Source organism: Schistocerca nitens, chromosome 3 (assembly GCF_023898315.1).
Source record: "Schistocerca nitens isolate TAMUIC-IGC-003100 chromosome 3, iqSchNite1.1, whole genome shotgun sequence".
NCBI lineage: Eukaryota > Metazoa > Arthropoda > Insecta > Orthoptera > Acrididae > Schistocerca > Schistocerca nitens.
The window spans coordinates 772,009,067-772,024,989 of record NC_064616.1 but is presented as its reverse complement, the minus strand read 5'-3'; the positions used below and the strand labels follow the sequence as shown (position 1 = coordinate 772,024,989).

The 15,923-nt window shown below is 44.8% G+C and overlaps 1 protein-coding gene across 1 annotated transcript in view; it reads right to left on the bottom strand.

The window, feature by feature from the left end:
- The window catches only part of LOC126248776 (glutaryl-CoA dehydrogenase, mitochondrial), a 173,108-nt gene that overhangs the window by 76,585 nt on the left and 80,600 nt on the right, over positions 1-15,923 (bottom strand). Inside the window, exon 5 of the mRNA XM_049950145.1 lies at positions 6,619-6,748. Within this exon, the coding sequence (XP_049806102.1) occupies positions 6,619-6,748 (130 nt within the window). The remainder of the gene's footprint in view (positions 1-6,618; positions 6,749-15,923) is intronic.

The following is a 15,923-nucleotide window of genomic DNA, read 5'->3' as shown; positions in this document are numbered from 1 at the left end:
TGACGGTTTGGATGTACCGTGCACTATTCAGTGTCCCCTCGACGATCACCAGTGGTGTACGGCCAGTGTAGGAGATCGCTCCCCACACCATGATGCCGGGTGTTGGCCCTGTGTGCCTCGGTCGTATGCAGTCCTGATTGTGGCGCTCACCTGCACGGCGCCAAACACGCATACGACCATCATTGGCACCAAGGCAGAAGCGACTCTCATCGCTGAAGACGACACGTCTCCATTCGTCCCTCCATTCACGCCTGTCGCGACACCACTGGAGGCGGGCTGCACGATGTTGGGGCGTGAGCGGAAGACGGCCTAACGGTGTGCGGGACCGTAGCCCAGCTACATGGAGATGGTTGCGAATGGTCCTCGCCGATACCCCAGGAGCAACAGTGTCCCTAATTTGCTGGGAAGTGGCGGTGCGGTCCCCTACGGCACTGCGTAGGATCCTACGGTCTTGGCGTGCATCTGTGCGTCGCTGCGGTCCGGTCCCAGGTCGACGGGCACGTGCACCTTCCGCCGACCACTGGCGACAACATCGATGTACTGTGGAGACCTCATGCCCCACGTGTTGAGCAATTCGGCGGTACGTCCACCCGGCCTCCCGCATGCCCACTATACGCCCTTGCTCAAAGTCCGTCAACTGCACATACGGTTCACGTCCACGCCGTCGCGGCATGCTACCAGTGTTAAAGACTGCGATGGAGCTCCGTATGCCACGGCAAACTGGCTGACACTGACGGCGGCGGTGCACAAATGCTGCGCAGCTAGCGCCATTCGCCGGCCAACACCGCGGTTCCTGGTGTGTCCGCTGTGCCGTGCGTGTGATCATTGCTTGTACAGCCCTCTCGCAGTGTCCGGAGCAAGTATGGTGGGTCTGACACACCGGTGTCAATGTGTTCTTTTTTCCATTTCCAGGAGTGTATGTATAAGGATGGCAGAGTTAATATTTTAAGTGTTCTAAATAATGGTCGACATGATTCTTTGTGATTTTCAGTGCACATATTTCGTATGATTTTTTTTCTGTATTTTTAGTATCCACATACCTATTAATCGTTTTTGAAGTAGCTTGTGTATGCTACTTTTCGTGTGTCCATGTCAGTTGCAGTTGACAATATGTGCATTGCAAATGCATAGCTGCTCAGGTTATTTGTCAGGTATTCAATGTGTGCCTGTCAGCTCAAATTTTGATCTACATTTAAACCTAAGAATTTGACTGAGTCAACTTCTTGCATACCTTGGTTGTTGTGTACAACCTTAATTTGCTCACATTTTCACTGTTTGGTTCTGAACTTTATCATGTGAGTCTTAGATATGTTTAGATTCAACCCATTTAGCTGAAACCAAGTTTCTAAGGTACTGAGAGTACTGATCACAGATTTGGGAATTTTTTCTGAGTCCTGATCTTTAACTAAGACAGAAGTATCATCTGCGAACAGAACTGATGAGGAGCTGATATTTAATGGTAAGTCATTAACGTAAAAGAGAAATAGGACTGGGCCTAATATGGATCCTTGTGGAACACCCTGAGATATTTTTTTTTCCAGTCAGAAAAATAATATGTGTCATTTGAAAAAATGCTAACTCTTTCCTCTCTGTTGGATAAGTAGGAGTTAAGCCATTGTAGGACACTGCCGCTAATGCCATACTTTTCAAGTTTGTAAACAAGCAATGCATGGTTTACGGAATGAAATGCCTTTGTGAGGTCACAGAAAATTCCTGCCACCTTATTTCCCTTGTCTAACGATGTGCTTATTTTCTCAGTGAAACTGTTTACTGCATTGATGGTGTTTTTACCCTGCTGAAAACCAAATTGATTGTTTAGAATAACAGAATATTTTGCAATGAAGTTTTGGATTTGTGCAACAGCAAGTTTTTCAAATATTTTAGATAGAAGCATATTTCAGTACCTCTGGGAAACAGCCTTCTTCAAAACATTGATTTATTATCTGAGCTAGTGGGTTTGCAATTCTATTGTGTACCACTTTAATAACTTTGGTGGGTATTCCATCCCAACCTGCAGATTTTTTGTTTCTTAATGTTAGAATAGCATTTTCTACATCCTCCACAGAAACTTTTGAGAATTTCATAAAGTTTTCAGAGTTTTTGCCTAGGCCAAAGGGATTTACTTTGTTGTGATAATCTCTTACATCTACATTAGACTTTGCTACATTTATAAAAAAATTCATTAAAGTACTCTGGCATTTGAGCTGGATTTACAATAGTATTTCCTTCAATGTCAACTTTTGAAATTTCTTGGTTACAGGCTTTAACACCTAACACAGATTTAATGACAGACCACAGAGCCTTTGTCTTATTTTTATGATTTAAACTTAGCCTGTTATTTGCCAGTTGTTTTGCTGCCTTGACAACTCTTTTAAATATGGTTTTATAGAGTCTAACATATTTAATGAAAGCAATATCTTCATTATATTTTAGTTCTCTGAACAGTTGCCTGTGAACTGTCAGAACCTTTTGCGATGAGAACAGGGGTCCGACAAGGGCATGGTCTCTCAACTGTGTTGTTTAACTGTGCACTCGAAAAGGTTGTGAGGCAATGGAATGCAAGAATGAGAGGGGAATAAGACTTGGAACAAAAAAAACAAAGGAATCACGATTAAGTGTTTGGCATTTGTTGACGACATGGCGCTGCTTGCGGAAACATGGGAGGAAGCTAAAGAACAAATCGCCAAGTTACAAGAGCAGGCAGGGAAGATAGGACTTAAGATTTCTTACGAAAAAATGAAGATTATGACGAATATACTGGTTACTCCTAAGAGAATTAAAGTAGGGGATCAAAAAATAGAGTTGATTAGGGGTTTCAAGTACCTAGGGGAATGGACTGAATGGAACAACCTTGAAGGGAAAGCAATAGAAGCAAGAAGGAATAAAATGGAACTATTTTTCTCGAAAACCAAAAACACATACAGTAAGAAAGCCCTCTCTTGGAAAATCAAAATAAGGCATTATAGCACAGTAATTAAGCCGGAAGCACTCTATGCAGCAGACACTAGTCATAGGGAGGAAAGGGCAAATGGAGAAATTGGAAATCAAGGAGAGGAAAATTTTGAGAAAGACCATGGGTCCCAAATTCCAAAATAACAAACAAGTTTTCTACAGAAACAAAGCCCTGTATGCAAAGTTGGATAGACTCTCAAAAACCATGAGGAAAAGGAGGAATGATTTCTATGGACACATACTCTAAATGAATCCCGACAGACTAACTAAACACAAAAAAAAAGTACTAAACCCAATTGGTTTAAGGAAGTGGAAAAGGATTTGAGAGAACTCCAGATTACCGAAGACATGTTAAAGAATGGTACAGCCAAGACCGTGACCAAAGTCAAAACTAAGAGGTTCCAAGTTAAGATCAACACCAGGAAACTGATTCAGATATCAGAGGAGGAAAGAAAGAAAGAAGAGATCAGATAGAATGAAGAACTATTGGGAGAAAAAGAGAGCACAAGCATCAAAGAAGTGATTATTGATCTGATGTACCCCAAAGATGGGTGATTTGAAATGAAAAAGAAAAAAGACTAATCAATTTCATAGAAGAAATTCCTTAATACGCAACATGGATTCCAAAAATCTAAATCTACTGAGACGGCTATTTTTGCATTCCTAAATGAAGCCTTAAGCACAATAGACAGCAAAGAGCATATTTCAGCATATTTTTAGACCCCTCTAAATCATTTGATGTCATCAATCACAACATGTTGCTTAAGAAACGTGAATCTGTCAGTACTAGTGGCCCAGACTATGAATGGACAAAACCATATCTCCAAAACAGAGAGTAATTAGTTGAGCTTGCTATCCAAGAAGGGAACAAGATAAAAGTCCGACTGCTCAGAAAAGCAGAGTATTAGGTGTACCACAAGGCTCCATTCTAGGACCAACTCTGTTTCTACTCTTTGTGAATGACTTGGAACCAACCAATCCATGTCATAACTACATAAAATTCACAGATGACACAAATTTGATAATAAAAGGAAGGACCAGAGAAGAATTACTGCACGAGATTAAAAAGTGTACCACCCACAATACAGACTGGTTTTCTTGAAACAGTTTAGTAATAAATACAGAAAAAAACAGTTACAATACACTTACACACAGTGAAAAATAAATGTCCACCAACACCAGACATAGAGTTGTTTACCAGGACTCTTGAAAATGTAAGCTCTACAAAATTTCTTCGAATATGGAACAAGAAGATCTAAGATGGGTTCAACATGCAAAATACATTACAAATAAATTGAATAAGATTTGTTATACTATCAAAATTCTTTCTGGTTGCACATCAAAAGAGACACTAAAAATGTACATTTTGCCCAGGCAGAATCCTTATTGTGATATAGCATAATCTTTTGGAGAAATACATCTGCAAGCAGAAGTTGTTTTATATGCCAAAAGAGAATTGTAAGAGCCACAGAAAATGCTGCTTCAAGAAGCTCATGTAAGCCCTCATTTAGGAAACTTAACGCCCTTCCGCTACTGTTTCTGTATATCTTAAAAGTGATACTGTTTGTTAGGCAATTCTTACAAAACAGCAACAATCTTGTATCAATTAACCAGACTATCCATCTGCATAACTCAAGGAGAAAGAAGGATATACATGTTCAACATGCATACACAACACTGAAACAGAATGGACCACAACAAACACAAAACAGACTCTACAATAAGCTAAGCAATAATATTAAAACAATAAAAGACACTTCAAAATTTAAAACTGCTGTCCATAAATATTTATTGCAAAAGTGTTGTTACAGTATAGATGAATATCTTGAAACATAAAAATTTGTTGCCAAATATTAAAAAAGGAATGACTGAAATGTTAATCAAAAGATTTATGTAAATAAACCTGATTGAATTACCTGTGTTAAATATCACGTATGAAAGCCGAATTTTCAGCTGTGATAATATTAAGTCTAAATCAATGTAAATATACTTGTATGATTTAAAAATGTGTATTGCAAATCACAATGACTTGTCCAATATAATATTGTATACTTTGTACAACAAATGATTAAAATGACCAATAAAAAATGAAATGAAATGTCTCTGCGTTGGGAAGTTAATTTTATAAATACTTTCCTTGAGATTGTTACTGAAAGTCAATGTAAATTTTGGTGGGAATTAGATTGTTATAACTTTCATGTATGGCTACATGCTGGCCACTTAGATGAATGTCCAGGAGTTCTGTCTGCCCCATGACTCCTACTTACCACAAGTGTGTGTGTGTCTGCGTGTGGCTGGCCGTGGTGGCTGAGTGCTTCTAGGCACTGCAGTCTGGAACTGCGCGACCGCTACAGTCGCAGGTTCGAATCCTGCCTCGGGCATGGATGTGTATGATGTTCTTAGGTTAGTTAGGTTTAAGTAGTTCTAAGTTCTAGGGGACTGATGACCTCAGCTGTTAAGTCCCATAGTGCTCAAGGCCATTTGAACCATTTGTCTGTGTGTGTGTGTGTGTGTGTGTGTGTGTGTGTGTGTGAGAGAGAGAGAGAGAGAGAGAGAGAGAGAGAGAATCGGGGGGGGGGGGGGGGGGCGGGGGAGAAGAGTATTACTTCTATGCTTCTATTTGTTTCGTAACATATATATTATGATGTTATTTATTCTGAGAACTTTTTTTCTTGTGGATTGCCAGATGATGAACAAAATATTCTAGTAAAGCATTCGCTTATTGCACGGTACCTTTAAGTATACAAAATTTCATATTTTCCACACAAAAGCAGAGATTTGCAGAGTCAAATACCTCACACAGATAATATGAAAAAAAAGCTGAATTGGTAATTCCTTGGACTTCAATGACTTCTTGACCTCTGCATATTACATACATACATTCATCTTCAATTCCTGAATCTCATTTTCTTTGGCACAAACTGTAAATTCTATGCTTGATGACTGTCAGAATATCTGGTGGATACTTGTAGATGAAAGCCTGAAATTTGTTGCCTGTGACAGATCAAAATAAAACTAACAATGAATCATGTATTAAAATAAATACAAGTGCCTTTTTACAGTCCAAATTTGCCTTTCTCATGAGGCTTTGTACTTGTAAATCATTCAACTTGTCACACTTTCTCTTCACTGAGAAATAATACTATGCATATTTCAGTGATATAAGTAGTGTTGCACTGTTTTGTGATTATTAAACACCAGATGAGCTGTTTGTGTCTGCAATGATGTTCACCACTGGATAATTAAACTTTTGCATTTGCTGTAGATTGTCTTCTGGTAATAAATGCCATGAAGCACAGCAAAAATTAAAAGGCTGAAAAGCAGTACATTCTCGCTAGTATATTGCACATGTGCCCACCCACTCTCTCTCTCTCTCTCTCTCTGCAGTAACTACATCATTTTATTCACAGAAAAGATAAAATATAGGTCTCATAATATGTATGGGTTTCTGCAAAGCATGAACAAATTTTACATCAACGTAAATAGGTAGACAATGAAATGTTAAATCAGGGCAATTTTTTGATAATTTCACACACAATATGCAATGATAAACTTGCATTAGAGACATGAACACCACCAGCAATGCTATGCTTCACACCTAGTAACACACGTTTCAAATTACTAATAAAAATTACTGAAAAATTCCCACAGCAGTGACCAACTTACCATGTCTTGCTTCCAGTAAGGAAATATGATTTAGTAGCCACTGAGTACTTTGCTCTCGTTTGTAATCCAGCTATATCACTTCCATGGTCTGGTTCAGTGAGACCAAAGCAACCAATAAGCTCACCTTTTGCTAAAGAATGGAGAAACAGACTTGTACAGGCAGTTACTCACATATGTTAGAATGTGTAAATTAATTCTGAATATTTTGTTTTTAGTTTTTTTTTCACTCCATGTGTTGTTAACTGTAATGGACACAGTCATGGAAAAGTCTTCTTGTTAGCCAAGTTGTGTCACTAAAATCTAGAATCTAAGCTTTTCACAACCATCTAAAAAATGAATGTCACGAGGAAAATGGACTGTTAAGGTTTACGGATTACACCATCTACAACAAGGTGGAGGATACAAAGCTTTTGAAACACAGAAGACGAGGCAGGCAGTTTGAATGTCCGTGGAAATAATGCTAACAACTGAAAGATGGGGTAACACCCAACCATCAATCTCCACTCAAACCAAACATGCAAGAATGAAACTTACCTGGGCACCAGTCCATATGCCATATCTTTTAAAACTGTTTTCACACAGTCCAGCATGCCTCTCAATGTGCAGTATCCACTTCCACACTGTGTTAAGCAAATAACCTGGGTTTCAGTTGAAGTTACTGTTTTAAGTTTGAATTTCTGGCAATTCTTCTGCTACAGAGTTCCAGCATAAAACATTGTGACACAGAATTTTGGTTCAAAAAAATCTTTATTTGTGCCCATTTCCCATGTTGATCTACACACAAAATTTCTTTTAATTATAAGTGGCATACATATTCCATGTATGGAACTGTTTAGATAGTCTGGCTGGTATGCTGTTGCATACAGTTTCTCAGATTCTTCGATTGTAACAAAGCTTTTCCTTCAATTTTGTACACAAATGCTGTTTAATTTATCAGGCACCAGAAATATATATAATTCAAGCCCACAAAAATTATATTGATTAGACTGCCACAAGTACGGTTAAACATGGAGTGGAAAATGTACACGACATACAAAAGATGTACATGGACAGTTCTGCAGGAACAGATCACAATTCAAACTCAGAGAAATCAAGATCCTAGCCAACACAACTTCAGCCTAGATCTCCATAACAAAAAGAAGCATAATAAATTCAAACTTGTGACAATAAACTCAACTGGAGCTGACATTCGTTACTGGGCACAGCATGGAGGTGGGCACAGGACACAGTACAGGCATGTCAGACTGAATTAAAACAGTTTGAGTATAAGAAAATGAAGGTACAGGTTAATGCATCAGAAGCTGCAAGGTCTTTTGAGATGGTGCACAAGATCAGTTAGGAGAAAGATGGGATGGGAAATTGCCTGCAACTTTTTCAAACAAACCATCTGGCATTTGCCTTAAGTAATTTACAAATACCATGAAAACCAAAAATCTGAATGGCGAGGAGGAGATTTTATACCCAACCTCCTTAGTGTTACTCCAGTCTCTTAACCACTGTCTCACCTTCTTCAGTACTTCCAGAAGAACAGTAACGGGATCAGTGCTCATCTTACTGTCAGTTCTTTATTCCTTGTCCAAAAATGGATGTGCTGCTGTCCTCTGGCTACTGTACAAGGAAACACCCAAAGTGGTGGCTGGGAAGGCAAAGCTAGTTCTCCCACCCTACATGTTTCTTTTGTTCAGTAAGTGCCAATGGGGAGCATTTCACATAGTATGTGATTCTAAATGCACACTGTTGTCACAATGACATTTCTACCACAATCTCCAGCTAGGTAGCATCATAAGAAGCAAAGGATACTGAACAGGTATCCGTCATCGGTTTGTGTAAACATACTGTTCCTGGTTCATGTTGTCATGGTTTTATCATTTTGTTTCAAGACACACAGTATCAAATGAAGAATCATATACACTGTCTACAAATTTCTTTGTGACCTTATAGATAATCCCAGAAGAGATGAAATCCTGCTATCACCACAGGTTGGGCAAAAAGCTATGTGTTGGTACACTTTGAACAGTGCAGTAACACATGCAGCTCCATGGGGATAACAAATCTATGGTGAAGAAAGGTAGTTTCAGTCTCTGAAAAAAGGTATTAGTCAAAGCACAACAGCCACTTACTAGTGCAATTTCCAGAACAAACTTGTTCAGTACGTTGATTTGCAGTGCTAAGATAATGGTGAATAACTGACATATCAACCTTCCTGCCAGATTAAAACTGTGTGCCTGACCGAGACTCGAACTCGGGACCTTTGCCTTTCGTGGGCAAGTGCTCTACCATCTGAGCTACCGAAGCACAACTCACGGCCAGTACTCACAGCTTTACTTCTGCCAGTATCTCGTCTCCTACCTTCCAAACTTTACAGAAGCTCTCCTGCAAACCTTGAAGAACTAGCACTCCTGAAAGAAAGGATACTGCGGAGACATGGCTTAGCCGCGGGAGAGCTTCTGTAAAGTTTGGAAGGTAGGAGACGAGATACTGGCAGAAGTAAAGCTGTGAGTACCGGCCGTGAGTCGTGCTTCGGTAGCTCAGATGGTAGAGCACTTGCCCGCGAAAGGCAAAGGTCCCGAGTTCGAGTCTCGGTCGGGCACACAGTTTTAATCTGCCAGGAAGTTTCATATCAGCGCACACTCCGCTGCAGAGTGAATATCTCGTTCTGGAAGACATGTCAACTGACAGTAAACATCCTCAACAATTGGATTACCTAAATTATCTTAGATTTTCTACTCACTGAAAGCCTCACAGCCATTTCACCAATCCCTCTTGGAAGAAAGGAAGAGAGATTAGAGTTTAATGTCCCATCAACAGTGTGGTTGGTAGAGATTGAGCACAAGCTCAGATCACAAAAGGATGGGGAGGAAATCAGCCATGCCCTTTTTCATAGGAACCATCTCAGCATTTGCCTGAAGTCATTTAGAGGAATCACAGAAAACCTAAATTTGGAGGCATGGGCATGGATTTTAACTGTCATTGCCCAAAATTTGAGTACAGCATGCTAAACACTGTGCCACCTCACTCGGTGCCCCTCTTGGAGAGGATTTGATACATTAAAATATCTAAAATGAGCTGTCAACACAGACTACCAACACACTATTTTAGACCAGCTGACTCATCATCACCAGTCACCAGAAATGAATTAGAGTTGGGATGGAGAACACTTAAAATGCCTGTGTATTATTAGAAGAAAAGACCACTGGTTTCTAGAAAAGAAAAAGGCTAGAACAATTTGAAAGTTCAAATCTCAATGCCAAAAGAGAAATCTATCTCAAGCCCTGGTTCTACTCATTAAAGTTAAAAAGATACATTTCAAATAGATGTAAAATACATGTTGCAGCAAAGAACCTAAAATAAAGAGCAACCGGTGGCAACAGAAAGCAAAGGAACTACAAGAGTTATCTGATGCGAGAGGCCTATGATAGTCACCATGTTTACGAAAGATAATCACAGCATCTGGCTCAATTATTGAGGCACATACTGGGTCTTCATCACAGGTAAAACCTTTGCTCAATATTATTGAACACACTTGAGACTGTCTTGAAGAAAACAGTCCTGGAATCTCAGTGTGGCTTTAATTTCTCAAGAGACATCAATGTCAGAAGAATCCTCTTGGAATACTGCACCTCTGTAAAGGACATGGAAAACAGAATCTCTACTACCCATGCAGCCTTTGGACACATCTGCCATTGGGTCTTCTCAATAATGATCTAGGAATAAGCAATAAACTGATAGAGTAGCAAGTATTTATTGTTTCATTCCTGCAATATGGACATGAAAACTGGACTCCTCATTGCTGTTGCATCATGAAACTGGAGCAGGTACACATGTCTGAACAATTACAAATTTTTTGAAGATGGATAGTTGGCTCAGCACAGAGCATCAGAAATGACTATGTAGTTAATACCATAATGTAACAATCACAAATAATGATACAGGGACATCATACATCATGCAGACCACATGAGAGTACAGCAAATGACTGTAAGAATGGCATTACATTGTGTCCTTTTATGAATGGTTGGTTGGTTGGTTTGTGGGATTTAAAGGGACCAGACTGCGATGGTCATCGGTCCCTTTTTCCAAAAAATTAAAACCGCCCAAAGAGAATAAAAACGAACAGGGAAGACGTCAGACGACACAGGACGAGAAAGACTCCGACAGAGATCAGACAAAACAAAGTAAAACACACAGAGTGTGACGGTGGTTGGCCGACCATAGAGAAAAAAAGAGGAAAAGCCAACCACCAAGAACACATTAAAAACTCAGTTTAAAATCAGAGGCTAGAAGCCAGAATCAACGCTAAAAAAAAAACAAACACACAGATTAAACTATAAAAACCCCCTGCCCGAATAAAACGCAAAACTAAGTCCACCATGGCAGAGTCATCTAGTAAAAGGGCAGGGAGCGTGTCAGGCAGTGCGAACGTCTGCCTGAGCACAGCTAAAAGCGGACACTCCAATAAAATGTGCACCACAGATAAAACGGAGCCGCAGCGACACAGAGGCGGGTCCTCACGGCGCAATAAGTGGCCGTGTGTCAGCCGAGTGTGCTGGCAGAGGACAACAGACTCCTTGCGAGAGACCCGCAAGGAGGAGCGCCACACACCGGTAGCCCCCTTGATGGCCCGAAGTTTGTTGCGTGAAGGCAGGGCGCGCCATTCAGTGTCCCAAAGGTCCAGAATTTTGCGGCGTAGGAATGCTCGCAAATCTGTCTCCGGGAGGCCAACGTCCAGAGATGGTGCACTAGTCGCTTCTTTCGCCAGCCGGTCAACATTCTCGTTGCCGTGGATCCCAACATGGCCTGGGGTCCACACGAAGACCGCAGAGCGGCCGCAACGCGCAAGAGTATGCAGGGACTCGTGGATAGCCATCACCAGACGGGAACGAGGAAAACACTGGTCGAGAGCTCGTAAACTGCTCAGGGAATCGCTACAGATAACGAAGGACTCACCTGAGCAGGAGCGGATATACTCTAGGGCTCGAAAGATGGCGACCAGCTCCGCAGTGTAAACGCTGCAGCCAGCCGGCAAGGAACGTTGTTCGGAATGGTCCCCTAGAGTGAGCGCATAACCGACTCGACTAGCAACCATCGAGCCGTCGGTGTAAACAATGCCAGAGCCCTGATACGTGGCCAGGATGGAATAAAAGCGGCGGCGGAAGGCCTCTGGAGGGACTGAGTCCTTCGGGCACTGTGCCAAGTCGAGCCGAAGGCAAGGGCGGCGAACACACCATGGGGGTGTATGCAAAGTAGCCCGGAAAGGAGGTGGAACAGTGAAAACCTGAAGCCCAGAGAGAAGCCCTTTGACGCGGACCGCTATTGTACAACCAGAGCGGAGCCGACGTTCTGGCAGACGGACGACCGATCGCGGGAACAGGAGACGATAGTTAGGATGCCCGGGCGAGCTTAGAACATGGGCAGCATAAGCGGCCAGCAAACGTTGGCGTCGGAACCGCAGTGGAGGTACACCTGCCTCCACTAGTACGCTGTCCACAGGGCTGGTGCGGAAAGCACCAGTGGCAAGGCGTATCCCGCTGTGGAGAATTGGGTCCAGCACCCGTAACGCAGATGGGGATGCTGAGCCATAAGCCAGGCTCCCATAATCCAGGCGGGACTGGTTTAACGCCTGGTAGAGCCGTAACAGGGTAGAGCGGTCGGCGCCCCAACGGGTGTGGCTCAAACATTGCAGAGCATTGAGATGCCGCCAACACGCCTGTTTGAGCTGCCGGATATGAGGCAGCCAAGTCAACCGGGCATCGAAAACCACCCCCAAAAACCTGTGGGTCTCCACCACAGCAAGCAGTTCGTCGGCAAGATAAAGCCGCGGCTCAGGATGGACTGTTCGGCGCCGGCAGAAATGCATAACGCGGGTCTTGGCTGCAGAAAACTGAAACCCATGCGCTACAGCCCAAGACTGCGCCTTACGGATAGCGCCCTGTAGCTGACGTTCAACAGCTGCAGTGCCAGTAGAGCTGTAGTAAAGGCAGAAGTCGTCAGCATACAGGGAAGCGGAGACAGAATTTCCCACGGCCGCAGCCAGCCCGTTAATGGCTATTAAAAACAGACAGACACTTAAAACAGAACCCTGTAACACACCGTTCTCCTGGACGTGGGAGGAACTATATGAGGCCGCGACTTGCACGCGGAAGGTACGACACGACAGAAAATTGCGGATAAAAATCGGCAGAGGACCCCGAAGACCCCATCCATGAAGCGTAGAAAGGATGTGATGACGCCATGTCGTATCGTACGCCTTCCGCATGTCGAAAAAGACAGCGACCAGGTGCTGACGGCGGGCAAAGGCAGTACGGATGGCCGACTCCAGGCTCACCAGATTGTCGGTGGCAGAGCGGCCTTTACGGAACCCACCCTGAGACGGAGCCAGAAGGCCCCGAGACTCCAGTACCCAATTCAAGCGCCGGCTCACCATCCGTTCAAGCAACTTGCAAAGAACGTTGGTGAGGCTAATGGGACGGTAGCTGTCCACCTCCAGAGGGTTCTTTCCAGGTTTCAAAACGGGGATGACAATGCCTTCCCGCCATTGCGACGGAAACTCCCCCTCGACCCAAAGACGGTTGTAAAGAGCGAGAAGGCGCCGCTGGCAGTCCACTGAAAGGTGTTTCAGCATCTGACAGTGGATGCGATCTGGCCCAGGAGCGGTATCAGGGCAAGCAGCTAGGGCACTGCAAAATTCCCACTCACTAAATGGAGCATTGTAAGATTCTGGGTGGTTGATGCGAAACGAAAGGCTCCGATGTTCCATCCGCTCTTTAATGGAGCGGAAGGCCTGGGGGTAATTCGCAGAGGCGGAACTCATAGCAAAATGCTCTGCTAAGCGATTTGCAATGACGTCGGACTCAGTACAAACTGCTCCATTCAGTGAGAGCGCAGGGACGCCGGCAGGGGTCCGATAGCCGTAGACGCGTCGAATCTTGGCCCAGACCTGCGATGGAGTGACATGGAGGCCAATGGTGGACACATACCGCTCCCAGCACTCCTTCTTGCCTTGGCGGATAAGGAGGCGGGCCCACACACGCAGCCGTTTGAAGGCGATAAGGTGGTCTATAGAGGGATGTCGCTTGTGACGCTGGAGCGCCCGCCGGCGATCTTTAATCGCTTCAGCGATCTCAGGCGACCACCAAGGCACAGCCTTCCGCCGAGGGAACCCAGAAGAACGGGGAATGGCAGATTCGGCGGCAGTAACGATGCCGGTGGTGACCGTTTGAACCACCGCATCAATGGCATCAGTAGAGAGAGGCTCAAAAGCGGCAGTGGAGGAGAACAAGTCCCAGTCAGCCTTATTCATAGCCCATCTGCTAGGGCGCCCAGAAGAGTGACGCTGTGGTAGTGACAAAAAAAGCGGAAAGTGGTCACTACCACACAGGTCGTCATGCACACTCCATTGGACAGATGGTAAGAGGCTATGGCTACAGATTGAAAGGTCAATGGCGGAGTAGGTGCCATGCGCCACACTGAAGTGTGTGAAGGCACCATCATTTAACAGCGAGAGATCAAGCTGCGACAATAAATGCTCAATGATGGCGCCTCGACCTGTTGCCACTGACCCACCCCACAGAGGGTTATGGGCGTTGAAGTCGCCCAATAGCAAGAAAGGTGGCGGCAATTGGGCGGCTAGTGCAGCCAGGACATGCTGCGAGACATCACCATCCGGTGGAATGTAAAGACTGCAGACGGTAACAGCCTGTGGCATCCACACGCGTACAGCGACAGCCTCTAAAAGCGTCTGGAGAGGGACAGACTCGCTGTGCAGAGTGTGAAGGACATATATGCAGATGCCACCAGACACCCTTTCATAAGCTGCTCGGTTCTTATAATAACCCCGATAGCCACGGAGGGCGGGGGTTCGCATTGCTGGAAACCAAGTTTCCTGGAGAGCAATGCAGAAGAAAGGGTGAAGGCTGATAAGTTGGCGGAGCTCAGCTAGATGGTGGAAGAAACCGCTGCAGTTCCACTGGAGGATGGTATTGGCCATGGCTGGGAAAGGCGTGACGGGACGGGGAAGGCAGATTACGCCGCTGGGTCACCTGCTGCCTCCAAGTGAGCACCTGTGCCAGTGCTTTCCATGGCGCCGGAGGGACTGGCGAGATCGAGGTCCTCAGCAGACGCCAGGATCTCCACCTCGTCCTCAGACGCAGAGTTTGAAGGTTGCGGTGGGACAGGTGCCACCGCAATGTCAGGATGCTTGGGAGCCTTTTTCTTCAACTGCTTCGCACGCTGTGCCTTTGGAGGGTCTGGCTGGGAGGGCCCCATGGGGTCAATCTCAGGGACGGACGACGACCGTGAAGCCCTATGACCAGCGACCGGTTGTTGTTTCAAACCTTTGCGGGTTTCCGCTTTGACACTGGGCGAAGCCTGGGAAGGGAGGGCCCCAAGGGACCCCTTTCTGGCTAGAGTAGCTGAAGAAGCCCCACGCTTCTCCGGCTGGGAAGGGGGGACGAATGTCCCCGATGGTTGGGGTGGTGTTGCTCCTGGAGTAGATGGAGCAACAGAGGGGGAAGTGCCCCCCACAACCAAGGGGGCCGGTTCATTGTGACATAGCTGAGAGGCAACAGTACGCGACGACACCGGAGAGGATCGGATCGCTGTTGCAGCAGCGGCATAGGAGGATGTCATGGGCACGGGATGTAGCCGCTCATATTTCCGCCTTGCCTCGGTGTAGCTCAGGTGGTCCAGAGTCTTATATTCCATTATCTTCCTTTCTTTCTGGAAGATCCTACAGTCCGGCGAGCAGGGGGAATGGTGTTCTCCGCAGTTAACACAGATAGGAGGCGGGGCAGATGGAGTATCAGGATGCGAAGGACGTCCACAATCCCGACACGTGATGCTGGAAGTACAGCGAGATGACATGTGCCCGAACTTCCAGCATTTAAAACACCGCATCGGAGGTGGGATATATGGCTTCACATCACAACGGTAAACCATCACCTTAACCTTTTCAGGTAATACATCACCCTCAAAGGCCAAGATGAAGGCACCGGTGGCTACCTGATTATCCCTCGGACCCCGATGGACGCGCCGGACGAAGTGAACACCTCGTCGTTCGAGGTTGGCGCGTAATTCATCGTCGGACTGCAGAAGAAGATCTCTGTGGAATATAATACCCTGGACCATGTTGAGACTCTTATGCGGCGTGATGCTAACTGAAACTACCCCCAACTTGTCACAATTGAGCAACCTCCGTGACTGGGCAGAGGATGCCGTTTGGATGAGCACAGAACCAGAGCGCATCTTGGACAAGCCCTCCACCTCCCCGAACTTGTCCTCTAAATGCTCCACAAAAAACTGGGGCT